Genomic DNA, 18172 nt, shown 5'->3' on the forward strand with positions numbered 1-18172 from the left:
ATGCTCTTAGGGTTCATTTTCCTTCTAGTTCTAGTCAAACTAAAAGTAAGCTGCATTATGTAATGTTCGGTTGGCTACCAGTTTTCCAAAGAATTATAAATTTTATTGAACATGATAAAATAATAAAGTTTTGGCATTGAAAATGTCTTACTCCACTATCTGGGGCTAGGTGTCATCCTAAAATCTAAACTATCTCCTATGTAACGAAACTATGTCAGGTTTGCACGCTTATAACTCCGCTATTACTAGATGGATTTTAATCATTCACACACCAACCGATTCAGAAACACCTAACGTGAATATTGGTGAAAATTTAATATCTTTACAATGAAAGTAGACTTTCGAAGATCGGTAAAATTAAAACGTTCGCGAAAAAAGATGGGTGTGTAATGTCAGAGACATAACCGGAGTGAAGTAGAATACACTTTAGACTACAATGCTACAATTTTGACTATCTTCTGATAGGTTGTATTAAAAGCAGTTAATTCGTTATTTCTAATGGAAATACCGAAATATCAATACACTTACATCGAAATCTAAAATATTCGAACATATTTATCTATATGGTAATCCTAAAAAGAGCATTTAATGAATGTTATTGTAAATTGAATCATTACACGAAACTGTCAACAAATCACACAAATGATACCTTTTTATTTCGTGCCATTCTACGACATACCGACGATATTGTTCACAAGGGGCTCACTTACTATCCAACGCTCTTGGCAAGCCACTTTCTGATGCTTGTAATAACAAAACTTCAATTCGATTCTTTATTGATAAATGATGGCCCTGAAAAGGGCCTTATGTTTGGGCAGTATTCGGAATTTAGTTGGAGCTAGTGTATTGTGCCATCTGAGACGGCGTGCTTGGTGAACTTTTCTGACAGCTACAAACGGACGACCGCTTCTTCTTGTATCCTTTAACAATGTTCGGAAATATTTGGATCGACGTATATGGTTCGACGATACAAACAAACTGATATTGAGCAGCAGCATGCTCAGTTTTTATACCTGACTACAGCATAATGTAAGCTTGTCCTTTTTTGTGTTGTCCTTAATATGTGTTCTTCGTAGCTCCTCCCCTTCGTTGGTCGATACACAAGCAAATTGTGTTGAACGCGTCGGAGTGCCGTTTACTTAGTAGCTGTAATGGAATACCTTGCTGTTAAAGTGTTAAAATTGGACGGAAATGCTGCCCGTTACAACAAAAAGACGAATTAGCCCACGTCTTCAGCAGCTGGCGATTCGTAACATCGAAAAGTTGAACAAACTGCTCTCCGGAGTGACAATTGCTCAGGGCGGTATGTTGCCAAATATCCAAGCCGTACTGCTTCCCAAGAACAAAATTGAAATTGTGTTTGCAATACGGAGATTATCGAACACTCAGGGTAAAGAGAGTAATGTAATACGGCACCTTGGTAAAATGTTTGCGAATTGAAACCTTTTTTGAATGCGCCTAGTAAAAATGTTTTTCACTTCACTCCAGTTTGTTTCTGACCATATTTGCAATTTGCGTACTGAAATAAATCATAATTTAGGGTTTAACCCAAATTGCTCTCCAGGGAGAAACAGTCCATGAAACAGAAAATGAAAACTTATTCTTTGAAATGATTTTGGGGGCCCTGGAAAGGGCCTTTTTTATGATGATACAAGTGAGTTCTACCTTTTCAGCTTCCAAATCCATACAAAGTGCGTCCCTGCCGCTTCAGAGTATAGACGACATTCATTGAGGTTTTGTGCTTGGCGTGTTCAGTGTAGGTCACGGCATCTCGGATGACAATTTCTTGCACACCATCAGCATTCGTGGATTAAATCGGAGATGCATTTTACACCACCACGACGAGCCAGACGCCGAATGGCGGATTTGGTGATTCCCTGGATTTTATCACGAAGGACCTTGCGATGACGCTTGGTACGGGAACGCAAACATGATACCGCTCATTGTACCGTCCGGACGAGCATGTTGCATGACGAGCGAGCACCCCCTGATACAAAACAAGCTCGCGTGACCTGTATATATAACATTCCCGTATGAAATGAAACGCTTACATACTCTTTTTTGAAGGCTCTGCGTGAGATGTGCTTGCAAATTGCGCATTTTCATCGCTGTTTTCGAAGGATTTTCTAAAAATTCTTCTTTTGGTTTATTTATAGTAGTCGCACTAATTCCGAAATTTAATACGAAATACGTGCACGAATTTCCGATCAAATAGTGCAAAAATATTGCGATTTCGATCAGTAGAACGGAAGATATTCGCATTTCAAACCTGGGAAAATTTCTCAACTGAAATTTTTGAAACGGGACCCCTTATTGAAACGTTAGAAGTATTCTACTACAAAAGGGGAAATTGCCATTCGTGAGGCAGATTTCTCAGGCAGAGTTTACCTTATTACCTACTCAATCAAACGTATGAGCTTATAACTTGGGTCGGACCGCTTCTTGGAAATTGATATTTGGCCACGTTGTAGCCAAAGGTCCCCGGAACAGGTATGACCTGATTCCAGAGGGTCTCATCTCCGACCCTAGAACAATTTTTTTCAAATTTAAAAATTTATGAAAATATCACAAGGCTGTATGATGTCCTACTCAATCAAACCTATGAGCTTATAACTTGGCTCAGACCGCTTGTTGGCACTTGATATTTGGCCACGTTATAGCTAAATGTCCCCGGAACAGGTATGACCTGATTCCAGAGGGTCTCATCTCCGACCCTAGAACAATTTTTTTCAAATTTAAAAATTTATGAAAATATCACAAGGTTGTATGATGTCCTACTCAATCAAACCTATGAGCTTATAACTGGGCTCAGACCGCTTGTTGGCACTTGATATTTGGCCACGTTGTAGCTAAAGGTCCCTGGAACAGATATGACCTGATTCCAGAGGGTCTCATCTCCAACCCCAGAACAATTTTTTTCAAATTTAAAACATTTATGAAAATATCACAAGGCTGTACGATTTCCTACTCAATCAAACCTATGAGCTTATAACTTGGCTTAGACCGCTTGATGGCACTTGATATTTGGCCACGTTATAGCTAAAGGTCTCCGCAACAGGTATGACCTGATTCCAGAGGGTCTCATCTCCGACCCTAGAACAATTTTTTTCAAATTTAAAAATTTATGAAAATATCACAAGGCTGTATGATATCCTACTCAATCAAACCTATGAGCTTATAACTTGGCTCAGACCGCTTGTTGGCACTTGATATTTGGCCACGTTGTAGCTAAAGGTCCCCGGAACAGGTATGACCTGATTCCAGAGGGTCTCATCTCCGACCCTAGAACAATTTTTTTCAAATTTAAAAATTTATGAAAATATCACAAGGCTGTATGATATCCTACTCAATCAAACGTATGAGCTTATAACTTGGCTCAGACCGCTTGTTGGCACTTGATATTTGGCCACGTTGTAGCTAAAGGTCTCCGGAATAGGTATGACTTGATTCCAGAGGGTCTCATCTCCGACACTAGAACAATTTTTTTCAAATTTAAAAATTTATGAAAATATCACAAGGTTGTATGATATCCTACTCAATCAAACCTATGAGCTTATAACTTGGCTCAGACCGCTTGTTGGCACTTGATATTTGGCCACGTTGTAGCTAAAGATCCCTGGAACAGGTATGACTTGATTCCAGAGGGTCTCATCTCCGACCCTAGAACAATTTTTTTCAAATTTAAAAATTTATGAAAATATCACAAGGCTGTATGATGTCCTACTCAATCAAACGTATGAGCTTATAACTTGGCTCAGACCGCTTGTTGGCACTTGATATTTGGCCACGTTGTAGCTAAGGATCCCTGGAACAGGTATGACTTGATTCCAGAGGGTCTCATCTCCGACCTTAGAACAATTTTTTTCAAATTTAAAAATTTATGAAAATATCACAAGGCTGTATGATATCCTACTCAATCAAACCTATGAGCTTATAACTTGACTCAGACCGCTTGTTGGCACTTGATATTTGGCCACGTTATAGCTAAAGGTCCCCGGAACAGGTATGACCTGATTCCAGAGGGTCTCATCTCCGACCCCAGAACATTTTTTTTCAAATTTAAAAATTTATGAAAATATCACAAGGCTGTATGATATCCTACTCAATCAAACGTATGAGCTTATAGCTTGGCTCAGACCGCTTGTTGGCACTTGATATTTGGCCACGTTGTAGCTAAAGGTCCCCGGAATAGGTATGACTTGATTCCAGAGGGTCTCATCTCCGACAGTAGAACAATTTTTTTCAAATTTAAAAATTTATGAAAATATCACAAGGCTGTATGATATCCTACTCAATCAAACCTATGAGCTTATAACTTGGCTCAGACCGCTTGTTGGCACTTGATATTTGGCCACGTTGTAGCTAAAGGTCCCCGGAACAGGTATGACCTGATTCCAGAGGGTCTCATCTCCGACCCTAGAATAATTTTTTTCAAATTTAAAAATTTATGAAAATATCACAAGGTTGTATGATGTCCTACTCAATCAAACCTATGAGCGTATAACTGGGCTCAGACCGCTTGTTGGCACTTGATATTTGGCCACGTTGTAGCTAAAGGTCCCCGGAACAGGTATGACCTGATTCCAGAGGGTCTCATCTCCGACCCCAGAACAATTTTTTTTCAAATTTAAAAATTTATGAAAATATCACAAGGCTGTATGATATCCTACTCAATCAAACGTATGAGCTTATAACTTGGCTCAGACCGCTTGTTGGCACTTGATATTTGACCACATTGTAGCTAAAGGTCCCCGGAACTGGTATGACTTGATTCCAGAGGGTCTCATCTCCGACCTTAGAACAATTTTTTTTCAAATTTAAAAATTTATGAAAATATCACAAGGCTGTATGATATCCTACTCAATCAAACGTATGAGCTTATAACTTGGGTAAGACCGCTTGTTGGCACTTGATATTTGACCACATTGTAGCTAAAGGTCCCCGGAACTGGTATGACCTGATTCCAGAGGGTCTCATCTCCGACCCTAGAACAATTTTTTTCAAATTTAAAAATTTATGAAAATATCACAAGGTTGTATGATGTCCTACTCAATCAAACCTATGAGCTTATAACTGGGCTCAGACCGCTTGTTGGCACTTGATATTTGGCCACGTTGTAGCTAAAGGTCCCCGGAACAGGTATGACCTGATTCCAGAGGGTCTCATCTCCGACCCCAGAACATTTTTTTTCAAATTTAAAAATTTATGAAAATATCACAAGGCTGTATGATGTCCTACTCAATCAAACATATGAGCTTATAACTTGGCTAAGACCGCTTATTGGCACTTGATATTTGGCCACGTTGTAGCTAAAGGTCCCCGGAATAGGTATGACCTGACTCCAGAGGGTCTCATCTCCGACCCTAGAACAATTTTTTTCAAATTTAAAAATTTATGAAAATATCACAAGGCTGTACGATATCCTACTCAATCAAACCTATGAGCTTATAACTTGGCTTAGACCGCTTGTTGGCACTTGATATTTGGCCACGTTATAGCTAAAGGTCCCCGGAACAGGTATGACCTGATTCCAGAGGGTCTCATCTCCGACCCTAGAACAATTTTTTTCAAATTTAAAAATTTATGAAAATATCACAAGGCTGTATGATATCCTACTCAATCAAACCTATGAGCTTATAACTTGGCTCAGACCGCTTGTTGGTACTTGATATTTGGCCACGTTATAGCTAAAGGTCCCCGGAACAGGTATGACCTGATTCCAGAGGGTCTTATCTCCGACCACAGAACAATTTTTTTCAAATTTAAAAATTTATGAAAATATCACAAGGCTGTATGATATCCTACTCAATCAAACGTATGAGCTTATAACTTGGCTCAGACCGCTTGTTGGCACTTGATATTTGGCCACGTTATAGCTAAAGGTCCCCGGAACAGGTATGACCTGATTCTAGAGGGTCTCATCTCCGACCCTAGAACAATTTTTTTCAAATTTAAAAATTTATGAAAATATCACAAGGCTGTATGATGTCCTACTCAATCAAACGTATGAGCTTATAACTTGGGTAAGACCGCTTATTGGCACTTGATATTTGGCCACGTTGTAGCTAAAGGTCCCCGAAATAGGTATGACCTGACTCCAGAGGGTCTCATCTCCGACCCTAGAACAATTTTTTTCAAATTTAAAAATTTATGAAAATATCACAAGGCTGTACGATATCCTACTCAATCAAACCTATGAGCTTATAACTTGGCTCAGACCGCTTGTTGGCACTTGATATTTGGCCACGTTATAGCTAAAGGTCCCCGGAACAGGTATGACCTGATTCCAGAGGGTCTCATCTCCGACCCTAGAACAATTTTTTTCAAATTTAAAAATTTATGAAAATATCACAAGGCTGTATGATATCCTACTCAATCAAACGTATGAGCTTATAACTTGGCTCAGACCGCTTGTTGGCACTTGATATTTGACCACGTTATAGCTAAAGGTCCCCGGAACAGGTATGATCTGATTCCAGAGGGTCTCATCTCCGACCCTAGAACATTTTTTTTCAAATTTAAAAATTTATGAAAATATCACAAGGTTGTATGATGTCCTACTCAATCAAACCTATGAGCTTCTAGCTCGACTTACTTCTTCCGAAACCACGTAGTAGCCAATTTTCACTGGAATAGATATTACATTATTCCAGATACCCATGCAATGATAAATGCTTATCTCCTTAGGGACGGTCTTTTTAAAGCTATTAACGTTCAAATTTAGTGTATTCTTCTTTCCTTCATTCATAGTAGAAATCTTTTAACATTTTCCTGGCATCGTAGAACTAGATTACGACACATACCTTTCTACAATAACTTAAAAGCCAGAACGATTGTAACTCCCAAGTAGATGGCACAGAGAGCATCATAACATCAGAGTGCCAATAATTATCCGAAATACTTTGCTAATCTAAGAGGCTTTCCCTTTCATCACTGACATGTGAAATGTACTGCAAAATATATTTATAAAAAAAACAATTACTCTGTTCAGTCTGCTGTCTGGGACTTTGCATCTCCTATACATTATTGGAGTATTCGGATGATGTCATTCGTTTAAAATTTTATTTTGTTCAGATTGAACAATAATCATTAAATACATACAAATCTATTAAAACTTTATTGCAAACCATCCCTAGGTGTATTTTGTTAAGATTGTTCAATAATTATTAAATACATACAACTCTATTAATATTTTACTGCAAGCCATCTTTAGATCTAGGGGGCATTTCCGCGGTGGTTGTAGTGCTCACCCACTTCCTACCATAACTTTACATCACCAACATATAAAATGTACTTCAAAATCTATTTAAAAAACTGTTTATTACTCGGTTCAGCCTGCTATCTTGGACTTTGCATCTCTTGTACATTATTGGAGTATTCGGATTATGTCATTTTTTTTTAATTATATTTTGTTCAGATTATTCAATAATTATTAAATACAATTATATTAAAATTTTAGTGCATACCATCCTTAGGTGTAGGGGGCATTTCCGCGGTGGTTGCAGTGTTCACCGCTAGGTGGCGCATTGTCGTGGGTATTTTTCTCCGCTTTGTGGTTGGTGTCTTCGCTTGGTGGGTCAACTTACTGTAGGGGGGAATTCACGGCGGTGTGGAATTCGTTAACAATAAGCAACGGAATTTTCGTCATGCATTCCGTTAATCAAAAGTCGAGCAGTACACTCTGTTCACGATCTACTGAAGTACAGAGTTCAAACGATAGACTGCCCTTCCAATGATCATTCTCATCAGGAATTGTCCGTGCTTTTTCAAAGGAGACGCGACAATTATTTTTCGTCGCAGCAAGATTCGTAGCGCTATTCGGCGCATGATTCGTCGCAATGTATTTCTTCCCACATTACTTTTACAACGAACGGCAATCTACGGCAGGTAGCCTAGAACAAAGCTTCAATAGCCTACAGCGCCAGCATGTAGTTTAACCCGCCAATCCGCCTTTTCGTTTACTGGGTTATGGAATGAATGACACTCTAAAAAAGGTGATGCAATTTTGTGTAACAACCTTATTGTAAATAAAGCATACGAAAACCTGAAACTTTCGAAGCATGGTTTTCAGTCACTTTTATTGACAAATTGAGTTAAAGTAAATAATTAGGACACATTAAACTTGTGTAATACATATTTTTCGACGTTTTTTGGCAATCATTACCAAATACGCCAATTCAATTCGTCACCTCAAAATGATTGAATGGCTCGTTACCAGTGAAACGTACAATACTGTCGACGAAGCGATCAAGCTAGCCAACGAGTTGAAGTTCATTCGTTCAACGTACGAAACTGGTGCTAAAACTCGGCAGATTTTCTGCAAGCGTTGGGCGAACAGACCGTGGAAACCGCCGTACATTTCAATCGTGATAAAGGTACGAACTATGAACGCGTTCTGGGTATCGTTTGGGAGCCAGTAGAGGACGCCTTCTACTTTGCTGTTGCTTCGAAAGCTGAGTTTTGTGAAGTTCTTCATGGAAAGAAACGTCCGACCAAGAGAATTGTACTGAGTATCGTGATGGCACAGTTTGACCCAGCGGGATTTATCACTCCAGTCACCCTACTCGGGAAAATGCTAGTCCAAGACTTGTAGCGAACAGGGTGTTTCTTGGTATGATTCAATCGATGACGTATCGTTTAAAAAATAATTACGGTCAAATATTTTAATGGACGTGCAATCAATAAAGTTGCCACGTAGCTATTTCGGTAATGCTCGATCAGACGAAGTCTGCAGCTCCACATATTTGCTGACGCCAGTGAGACAGCGTACGGACATGTGGCATACTTTCCAGCGGTGGTTCGAGGTAAAGTCGTATTTGCATTGGTGATGAGTCGCGCTAAAGTGGGTCCTATAAAGAAATTATCAATTCCTCGGTTGGAGCTCTTGGCAGCTGTGCTGGCTACACGACTTGCAAGAATGGGGCGAGAAAATCACAACATTGAGATTACGAATCCAATCGGCGCAGCACGGATATAAGCAGTTGGTCAGATTTCGGATCGGCGAGATCTTAAGTACTACGAAGCTGTCAGATTGACGTTGGTTGCCGACGAGGTTCAAATTGGCGGACCAGATTTCGAAGTGGGGCAAGGACCCAGATATACGTTCCGGAAGTCCAAGGGTGCATGAGCTTAAATTCATGCATCAAGAGGAAGAAACGTGGCCGAAAAGAGCTCTGCTACCAGCAAATACGATGGAAGAACTTCGAGTCCACCTGTTATTGCACGACGTGATTGTTACGGATGTCATCGCGAATGCCGAACGGTTTTCGAAATGCTCTTAAGAACAATGGCGTGTGTCGACCGCTTCATTTCGAGCTGCCTTTCTGCTGAAGAGGGCGCAGGTCGACGAATACATCGACGAAGTCAAAATACTGCTGAGAAATCGAGATCAGTGAGTGGCTAGTAATCGAGATGTTTGTTCCGTCGCTGATCGACGAGCATGGGTTGATAAGGATGGAGGGCAGAATTTCTTCCGTTTGATCTAAGGTTTCCGGTGATATTACCTAGTAATCACACGATCACGAAGTTGATAGTCAAACTGTACCACGATAAATTTGGACACGGGTATCGAGAAACGATAAACAATGAGCTGAAGCAGCATTTTTATATTCCGAGAATCCACGCGATGGTTCGAAAAGTGTCGTCATCGTGTATGTGGTGCAAGGTGCACCGAAATCGTCCTCAATTTCCAAGGATGGCTCCACTTCCTTTACAACGGATCACTTCAATCCTTCGCCCATTCTGTCACGTTGGGTCGATTATCTGGGGCCTTTTGAAGAAGCCATCGGACGTCGTACGGAGAAACGGTGGTTGCACTGTTCACGTGTTTTGTCACTCGCGAAGTGGCACACAAGTTAGCGACACAAACCTGTCTAATGACGATCCGACGATTTAGCTGCCGTCGTGGACCACCGGTTGAATTTTTCTCGGATAACGGAACGAATCTGCGAGGAGCTAGCAGGGATATGGTGGAGACTATTCGCAGCATCGATGAAGACTGCGCTGAGGAGAACACGACGGTCCGGATAGAACATACCCAGTTTTCTGCATTTCTGCTCGAAAGTGCAAAACCAGTGCACTCCACTACACCGGTGTGCATCAATCGAAAATCCTATGAGTTGGGTTATCGCAAAGCAGTAGGGGTGTGAGCGAACTTGGTTAGAACCCAACCCCATTTTCAGTTTAATGACGCATAACCTAAACTGGCTTTGAACGAACGGTTTGATAGCAGTTATGCGCGGAACTGAGTCGATTTCAGTTTCAAGCAAAAACGACACCAATGACCCAATCTTGACTACAAAACTTTATACACAGACTAGCGAAGTGTCAAAAAGTGCAGCCAAACGGACTATCAGAAACCGCAGTTAAACGAGCATGATGGTATTCTGGTTACAGTTGAAAGCTGGAAAATTTCTCGAGTTCTAAGCAATAAAATCACGTCGGAAGTAATGCGTTTTATTCGTACAATTATGCGCTATGAAGAGCACTACTTCCGACGTCATGGATCAGCACTGAACAAGAGAAAAAACCATTGTCGCTGGTTGGATTTTCCAGGTTTCAACTGTAACGATAATATTTTGAGGAGGAGTAAAGGAGGAAGCCCATGCAAAGCTTATGGGATCTTCCGTGATGCCAATAAATGTTCATGGTTGCTAGTTTTACTGTTTTTGTCTCCGCAAGTCTTGACTACAGGCACTTTATACACATACTACACGATAAAAAACTTTACACATTTTATGTATACAAATTGCCCATTTTCGGAAGTTATTCGAGCTGCCAAAAAATGGGTATTTTTTTGTTGCTAACAATGAGTACTTTTTATCCATTTCACAACAACATTATTAACAATGGGTGAAAAATCCTTAAGAATTATTTCAAGCGAGCTAACCTGCAAACTAAGGATCGTAGCGGAACCTGCAAATTATCGGCCTGCATCGAAGTCCGTGGCGGAAACTGAACATTTCGGCAATGCTCCGAAAAACACGGCGATTTAGACTAGAAAACCTTGAATGAAATTCAAGTACCAACTTTTTTACTACGACAGAACCACTTCTTAATGCACCCGAAACCATAGCGGCGATTTCCGTTTCGCTAACAGAGTTCTTGGTACGTGTAAAGAAAACCCAGCAGAACGATGACGCAGAAATTGTCGAAGAGCGCGAAGTTGTCAATATACTACCGGTGCCGTGCTGTAGTTTAGTAGAAGACATCGGAGATGACTGTGCCGGGTATTTAATGGGTACTTTATTTTATCAGCGTAGCGAAGTGCCAAAAATTGCAGCCAAACGGACTGCCAAAAAGTGCAGCCAAACGAGCATGAGGGTTTTGAGAGGGGAACTACAAGTACAAGAAGCCCATGCAAAGCTTATGGGAGCTTCCGTGTTGCTAGTTTACATTCATGGTTGCTAGTTTTACTGTTTTTCTCTCCGCAAGTCTTATATCACAGAGAATAGACGTCCATCTTCAACATTCAACTTGTGTAAAAATCTCTAACGGTTTCGAAGGTAGTTGGGATATCCAAACCAGGTGCGCTACTGTCGTCATGTTTTTTGTGGCTGAGTTTGACTGAATTGACAGCGATTACCTCTACCCAGTCAAACTAGTCCGGAATCGGTTCGGACTTCCAGTATGAATCCCAGCTCAAATGCGTGAACCGATAGTCACAATCGGTTGTTTTATTTGAGCAAGATTCCATACTGAATCCATTCAGGATTTCGAACCGGTTCCGGAATGGATTTGACGGATAGTTGGGATAAGTTGGTTCGGCGGCGCTAGTGTTTATCGTATATTAATTCAAATGTTTACACACGTTTTTTAAATATTTTCTGTTCTCTGTGGTTATATAAAGTGTCTGTAGCCGACCAGAAGAAAATAACTGGTGAATAATCAGAGCATACTGTTTTCTGGTATCATACCAAAACCTGGTATTAATTAATACCTCATTGAGGTATTAAGCAGGTATTGAAAAAACATTCTTCAATACCTACTTAATACCTCAATGAGGTATAATACTTTATTTTAGTATTTATTTATTCCAGTTATTTTTACAAATACCAAATCAATACCTCATTGAATACCTCAATACCTCCATAGCACTAGAACTGACATACAAGTGAAGTTTTCAACTTGTGTAAGAAATTAAACTGACGCTTTGAAATGACAACAGCAAGTAGCAACTTGCCGCTGGTCGGCGCTTCAATCGACCAGCAATCGCTATACGGGACTTGTATGCAAACTTGGATACAATGGTGACTCACGCATGTAAACCTGTATGCAATGGTGATTTTCAACGTGTTTTCATTTAAATGTTTACACAGGTTTTTCGGGAAAGTTTGTTCTAGCTTATATGTCTGTTCTCTGCGTCCATAGAGTGAATTTTGTTATTGGAAGGTTGAAAAGGTTTTGTTATTATTCAGGTATTATAATAACTCGTTGAACACCTCCATTATCAACTATTTATTCGTAGTACAGGTCTCAGTTATTATTTAAGGTATTTTACCTCTTATACAAGGCATTTCAATACCTTATTGGGGTGTTCAAGTATTGGGTGTAGTATCCCTAATAAACATCTTATGATCCAAGAGCCTAACGACCTGTTCTGGGTATAATCCAACCAATATGTGGAATCGTTGGACTATATGGGTTAAAGTTCGTGTATAATTTTTTTATTAGGGATGCCTGAGACCGGTATTCTGAAATTATTTTCTTCTGCTCGGGTAATCTGGACTATTGCAAAATGCACGCGTTTTTGGTGTAACTGCTCGAATAACGATACTACTTGACTTCAAACCAAGACTACCTCAGGAACTCCGCATCAACTACTATCCTCAAAATCAAAACGTCAACCTCAACATGTTTTGTTATGACAGATAGTTCTGGCTTCTGGCTCGTGCGATATGTAATTATTTGTAGATAGAAAAGTTTACCAGATTTTCCACTTTAAGCGATGTCCGAAGCAAAAAATTCCAAGGCTTCCTCGGCACTCATGACTAAGCCGGCAAATCTAGAGTGTAAAAATCTGGAAGAGTATCTCAAGTCTCGTCCTCCGGAAGCATTGGAGAAACTGTACAACTATCCTGCCATTTGTCTAGCTGTTTATCGGTAGTGCTTTCGATGTTCCAATCTACTCGGCAAGATTACTACAGAAAGTTTTATTCGTTTTAGTGAACTACCGGAAATAGCTCGTCAGTTTGTGATACGGATACTGTTTCTGGAACAGGCAATCCCACAAGCGGTTGTAACCTCCTGGGGATCACAGATCTACGCAAAGTGAGTATTGAATTTTCCTATGTTCGATGGAACCATTAAAATCAGGATCAATATTCGTTTTTAGGGAAAATTTGGTTGTTTCTCGCGTGTTAACGGATCTGGGAGTATGGCGCAACATACCCATACCGGGTGGTCTGGAAGGTCTCGAGTTGTGTCCGACATTCAAGAAAAACCTCAAAATTGCACTTCTTGGTGGCGGTCGTCCCTGGTCAATGAGCAACGCGATGGATCCAGATCAAAAGTCGAGGGATATCGAATTTTTGGATTCGTATGCCATGTCCCGGTGGAGATGCGTCCTTCACTACATGGTCGGTGCCGGTAGTTCCAAGGGGATGGAAGGAGAGGGAATTTCACCGGATGCCGTTAGAATACTGCTGCATGCAAATTTAATGAAGCGCGATGAAACTGACGGTAGTCCGGTTATTACCAGGCAGGGCTTTCAATTCCTGTTGCTGGATACTCAGGCTCAGGTATGGCATTTTATGCTACAATATTTGGATACGTGCGAAGCTAGAGGATTAGATCTCGCCGAATGTCTGTCGATGTTGTTTCAACTGAGCTTTTCAACGCTCGGGCGAGATTACAGTTCCGAAGGATTGAGCCAAGGGCTGCTTACATTCTTGCAGCATCTGCGAGAGTTTGGTTTAGTGTATCAGCGGAAACGGAAGGAGGGGCGATTTTATCCTACTCGATTGGCACATAACATTACTTCGAAGAACGCCATTCCGACCATTCAGGAAGATGATAGTTCGACTCAAGACAAAGGCTACATTGTGGTTGAAACAAACTACCGAGCTTATGCGTATACGGATTCTAATCTGCAGGTTGCTTTACTGGGTCTGTTCACAGAGCTACTATATCGTTTCCCAAATCTCGTGGTTGGCGTGTTAACTCGTGATTCTGTGAGGCAGGCCTTCCGGGGTGGTATAACAGCAGAACAAATAATCAGCTATCTGGAACAGCACGCACATCCGACGGTAAGTGAAGATTTTCTTGTAATTTAAATTTGTTATGACCTATTGTTGATATTATAGATGCTGAACACGGAACATACCGTCAATACCAAGTCAGCCCTACCACCGACGGTTGTCGATCAAATCAAACTGTGGGAAAACGAACGAAATCGATTCACCTACACCGAGGGAGTGGTGTACAATCAGTTCCTTTCGCAGGGCGATTTCAACACACTGCGCGATTACGCCCAGTCGATTGGGGTGATGACCTGGCAGAACGAACGCACCCGCACCATGGTCGTCACCAAGAACGGCCACGACGATGTCAAAAGGTTCTGGAAGCGATACTCAAAGGGTGGAAGCTAGTTCCGGCAGCAAGGGGTTGGGATTTTCTTTCCTAACAAGAAATGAGAAAAAAGCTATGTCGCATTTGGTTTGCTTTAATAAAATTGTAGAACTAGGGGAGATCTAATACAGATGTTTTGATTAGCTGTGCTATCTAATCTCGTAGATTGAAGTTATCCTTCGAATGATGGTTGGAAGCTTTTTAGGTTTTTAAATCGGACTATTTTCTTAACTCCTAAAGAAATTATGTTTGAAGCGTGGTATTTGTGATTTGTTGTAACGTATTTGTGATTTGTTCTTTCAATATTAAGAATGAAGAAAAATAGTTTGAACACGTTATTTTCTATTCAGCAAGAGTTCAATTCAGAACCAGAAAAATATTCTTAAGGTTAAAACCTGAAGTTTGTGTGGGGATTAGTGGGTTCAATTTGATTTTTGTATAACGTACAACAAACTGTTCTGTTGTTCTTAAGTAGATAACGAAAACTTCGAAATATAAGGTACGACTACATCAAAATACATACAAAAAAAATGCAGATGGAGAGAGCAATACTTATATTAGATGCAATTATTCATTACAAAATCAATGGTTTAATTTTTAATGTGATCCGCGTGTCACTATTCTCTGATCCTGTTTGTTTCTGATTTGCTTTTATTTTAAAAATACTTCCTAACATAGTCCAAAAGATTTTAAACTTCCAATCTCAAATAATCTCTCGCTTAAACATCTTGTATAGGTTTTATCTCATAAACTTCTGTGAATTGCTAAACAGAAACTAAAAATAATTGCAGTTTTTTCGACAAAAGCTCTCGTCTTCCCGTAATCTTCCATCCTGATTCAATGGACGACCGTCTGCTGATTGAGGTACGCCAAAAGTGCTTGCAAACGTTTTTTGATGGTTTTCTGATCGTCCAACGTGCAACCAAGCAGCACACTCTCGAATTTTTTATCCGAACACATGACCGGATCCAAATCGGTATAGGTGCTCGTATCGGTTGTGCTGCATGCGTTCAAAAACTGCTGGCAGCGCATACGCGAAACCATCGGATCCGAACTCGAGATAAGCGCATCGATGAGACTGTTGACGTGATGAAGCGAATCTTCCTGGGCCCGATCCCGAACGGTGCACACGCTGAGCTCGACCGTCGACAGACGTCCACTTATCCGTTGAACGTAGCAGCTGAGTTCCTCGCGCTCATCTGAAACAAGATGCGAGTCAGGTTATATTCGTCATATTTTTGGGTTCTACTAGTACACATAAATGTATAAGAAGTAGCAGTTTTTGACACTTATTTCACCGCCAACGAGAAGCTAGATGTTTTGGAAACACTTAAATATGGACAACTATGGAATCGAGACAAGCATCCATCATCCCACGTAATCATATTCTCATACGGAGTTCAAGTATTTGACGGACGATGCTATAAATGGGCAAGTTCAACAAAACTGCTATTGACCGGACTCGTCTTTGTCTACATTGCCCACGAGCATTTGTCACGTTCCATTTAGTTTCTTTGTGGCTCTTTTCGATAAAACATTAGTCATATACCCGATATAAATAACACTTTATCGAACTTCAAACTGGTACGCATGATACCTACTTTCGTTCAATCCGGTCAAATATTCATTGTTTTTCAGCAAATCCACTGACATTGCCAGAAAGTCTTTCTTCTCCTGCAGCATTACAGCATCCTTACGCAGTTGCTCCACTTTTGAGTCCAGTTGGTCCAGAATACCGATAAATCTAAATGTGATAAAACAAAACAGATACAAAAAATCAATACCCGATGACGTCATCTGTAGCAACAAAAAAGATTAGTTTCCTAGAGAACCTTTCCATTGGCGGTTTGCTGAGCCAGACCGTATTGGATTCGTCCACCTTGGGAATTATCGCCCAGTCTTGACCGGAACTGCCACATTCACTAGATCCTACGACGGCATTATCGACTTCCATGCTCTCAAGACCACTGGCTGCCGCTGTCGAAGTCATTGACTAAACCGGGGAAGTTTTAATTTCCTCGACTGGACACGGATTAACACAGAACCTTTTTATATCAAGCTGACAAACACCGCTTCGGATTTTGTTTGTTTACTTGAGAAAAACTCGGTCGTAGTTCGACTGTTTGAGGTTTTGCCGGTTTCTCTGGTAACGCTAATGAACTTTTGGCAGCTGAGTCTGAAAGAAAAAAAAACAAAACGCTGTCACTGTAACGGGCAACATTTACCTAAATGCGCTGGTCATGCTAGCGGATGGATCAAAGCAATTGAACTCCTCCTTGAACTGCTCGTCGAAGCGCGACCTCTTGGCACGCCCGGGAAACGAATTCTCGTCCATAGTGATGGGATTGCAGAGGCTAGCCTAGAACCGCGCGAATTACGGTAACCGGATCGAGCCTAACCGAACGCGAATCATCTTTGTTCCAGAGGCTCTTTTTACTTGTTGATGATTGCTTACTTTTCGCCGAACGATTTGACAAGTTTGTTCCTTTTATTAGCTTCGAATCAACTTTTTTCTCAGGCGATTGCCCATACCAATAGGTACAGCAGGCGCCGCTTTATCTACACAACAAGCACTACAGCTATCCCAATTTCAACTTAAATATCAACCAATCACTTGCGATCCACGTTAGACACTGCTAAACCTTTGACTACGGTAGAAAAACTCTAGAATTTTCCAGATTATTTACCTTCGAAATGCTGCTTTCCGATCTGCCCGTCAGCACCGAAGCGATGTGTTTTCTTTTTTGCTTTGCTTTCGCCGTCACTTGTATTTATCGCTCTCGCGAGAGGAAAAGGTGCTATCAAATTGAACAATAACTGTAAGACATCGTATATAAATAAGTACGAATCGTCGGGCGAAACCATACTCTATTGGCATTATATCACAACAAAAATTTATTGCATGCATTGTAAGCGTTTCTCATCAGATTAAAATATTTTAAAACAGTATAATAAATAAGTTAGAACCACCCTGGTGCCTTAAAACGGCTCTCAGCGTTATTCAGGCTCTCTCTTTTTTTTCTCTCCCGTCTTTCGGCAGTGGTGTCAACCTTCCAGATTTTCAAATATACACTGAAAAAAACTTGTATACGAGACACGATCATGGTGACATTAAAAATAACGTTTCTTTCAAGAGCGTGCAATATAACTCGCGAATGAATTTTAATCTATCAAAAATATCAACTTATTTCAGGGCTGGATGCAATATATTCTTCACTAGAAACATACTACGTCTGCTTATAACTTTCTCTCCTACTCCCATATGTTGCAAATTGGCATATATTTAACAAAGGTCTAAAATCAAGTATAACACCACGTTATAGTACTAATAACTAATCGATTATTCCGTTCGGTCGATTATCTCTTCCTCATGGCATTAATTGTTACAACTAACAACGTTGTTAAAAATATGCACAGATACTCAGACTGGATAAGCTGGGGAAACATAAAAATATGTTTAGTTTAGTAACGCTTAACCCATTATAACTCAGGGGTTTCAAAAAGTGAGCCAAATGTAGTGATATCTTCAATTTCACCAAAAAATGTATCAAAGATTATGGGAAAAACAAAATCACCGCTTAAAATGGTTTTGAGAATGAAAATA

General features: G+C 40.4%; 2 protein-coding genes across 4 annotated transcripts; one reads left to right on the forward strand and one right to left on the reverse strand.

The window, feature by feature from the left end:
• The first annotated feature begins 12851 nt into the window (after window positions 1-12851).
• Window positions 12852-14694, forward strand: LOC131690318 (general transcription factor IIH subunit 4). The gene is made up of 4 exons (XM_058976010.1): window positions 12852-13101; window positions 13165-13269; window positions 13334-14246; window positions 14304-14694. The coding sequence occupies exons 1-4, from the start codon at window positions 12947-12949 to the stop codon at window positions 14586-14588; spliced, it is 1458 nt and encodes a 485-aa protein (XP_058831993.1). The 5' UTR covers window positions 12852-12946; the 3' UTR covers window positions 14589-14694.
• On the reverse strand, window positions 14647-17405 carry LOC131690319 (BAG family molecular chaperone regulator 2). 3 transcript variants are annotated; one of them, XM_058976011.1, is made up of 4 exons: window positions 17256-17405; window positions 16401-16744; window positions 16170-16312; window positions 14647-15767 (listed from the first exon to the last, which is right to left on the reverse strand). In XM_058976011.1, the coding sequence occupies exons 2-4, from the start codon at window positions 16556-16558 to the stop codon at window positions 15406-15408; spliced, it is 663 nt and encodes a 220-aa protein (XP_058831994.1). In that variant the 5' UTR covers window positions 16559-16744; window positions 17256-17405; the 3' UTR covers window positions 14647-15405. The 3 variants fall into 3 exon arrangements, with proteins under 3 accessions (XP_058831994.1, XP_058831995.1, XP_058831996.1); XM_058976012.1 differs by lacking the exon at window positions 17256-17405 and adding an exon at window positions 17024-17249; XM_058976013.1 differs by lacking the exons at window positions 16401-16744; window positions 17256-17405 and adding an exon at window positions 16794-17249.
• Window positions 17406-18172: the final 767 nt, after the last annotated feature.

The sequence above is a fragment of the Topomyia yanbarensis genome, chromosome 3, assembly GCF_030247195.1.
Source record: "Topomyia yanbarensis strain Yona2022 chromosome 3, ASM3024719v1, whole genome shotgun sequence".
Taxonomy (NCBI): domain Eukaryota; kingdom Metazoa; phylum Arthropoda; class Insecta; order Diptera; family Culicidae; genus Topomyia; species Topomyia yanbarensis.

What these genes read in the sequence shown, in the direction of transcription:
- LOC131690318 (XM_058976010.1), top strand. Translation starts at nt 12,947, where the DNA reads ATGTCCGAAGCAAAAAATTCCAAGGCTTCCTCGGCACTCATGACTAAG. An exon ending in GGATCACAGATCTACGCAAA is followed by an intron (nt 13,270 to 13,333) that starts GTGAGTATTGAA and finishes ATTCGTTTTTAG; the next exon opens with GGAAAATTTGGTTGTTTCTC. An exon ending in AACAGCACGCACATCCGACG is followed by an intron (nt 14,247 to 14,303) that starts GTAAGTGAAGAT and finishes TTGATATTATAG; the next exon opens with ATGCTGAACACGGAACATAC.
- LOC131690319 (XM_058976011.1), bottom strand. Translation starts at nt 16,558, where the DNA reads ATGACTTCGACAGCGGCAGCCAGTGGTCTTGAGAGCATGGAAGTCGAT. An exon ending in AGCAAACCGCCAATGGAAAG is followed by an intron (nt 16,313 to 16,400) that starts GTTCTCTAGGAA and finishes TATCACATTTAG; the next exon opens with ATTTATCGGTATTCTGGACC. An exon ending in TTTGACCGGATTGAACGAAA is followed by an intron (nt 15,768 to 16,169) that starts GTAGGTATCATG and finishes ATCTTGTTTCAG; the next exon opens with ATGAGCGCGAGGAACTCAGC.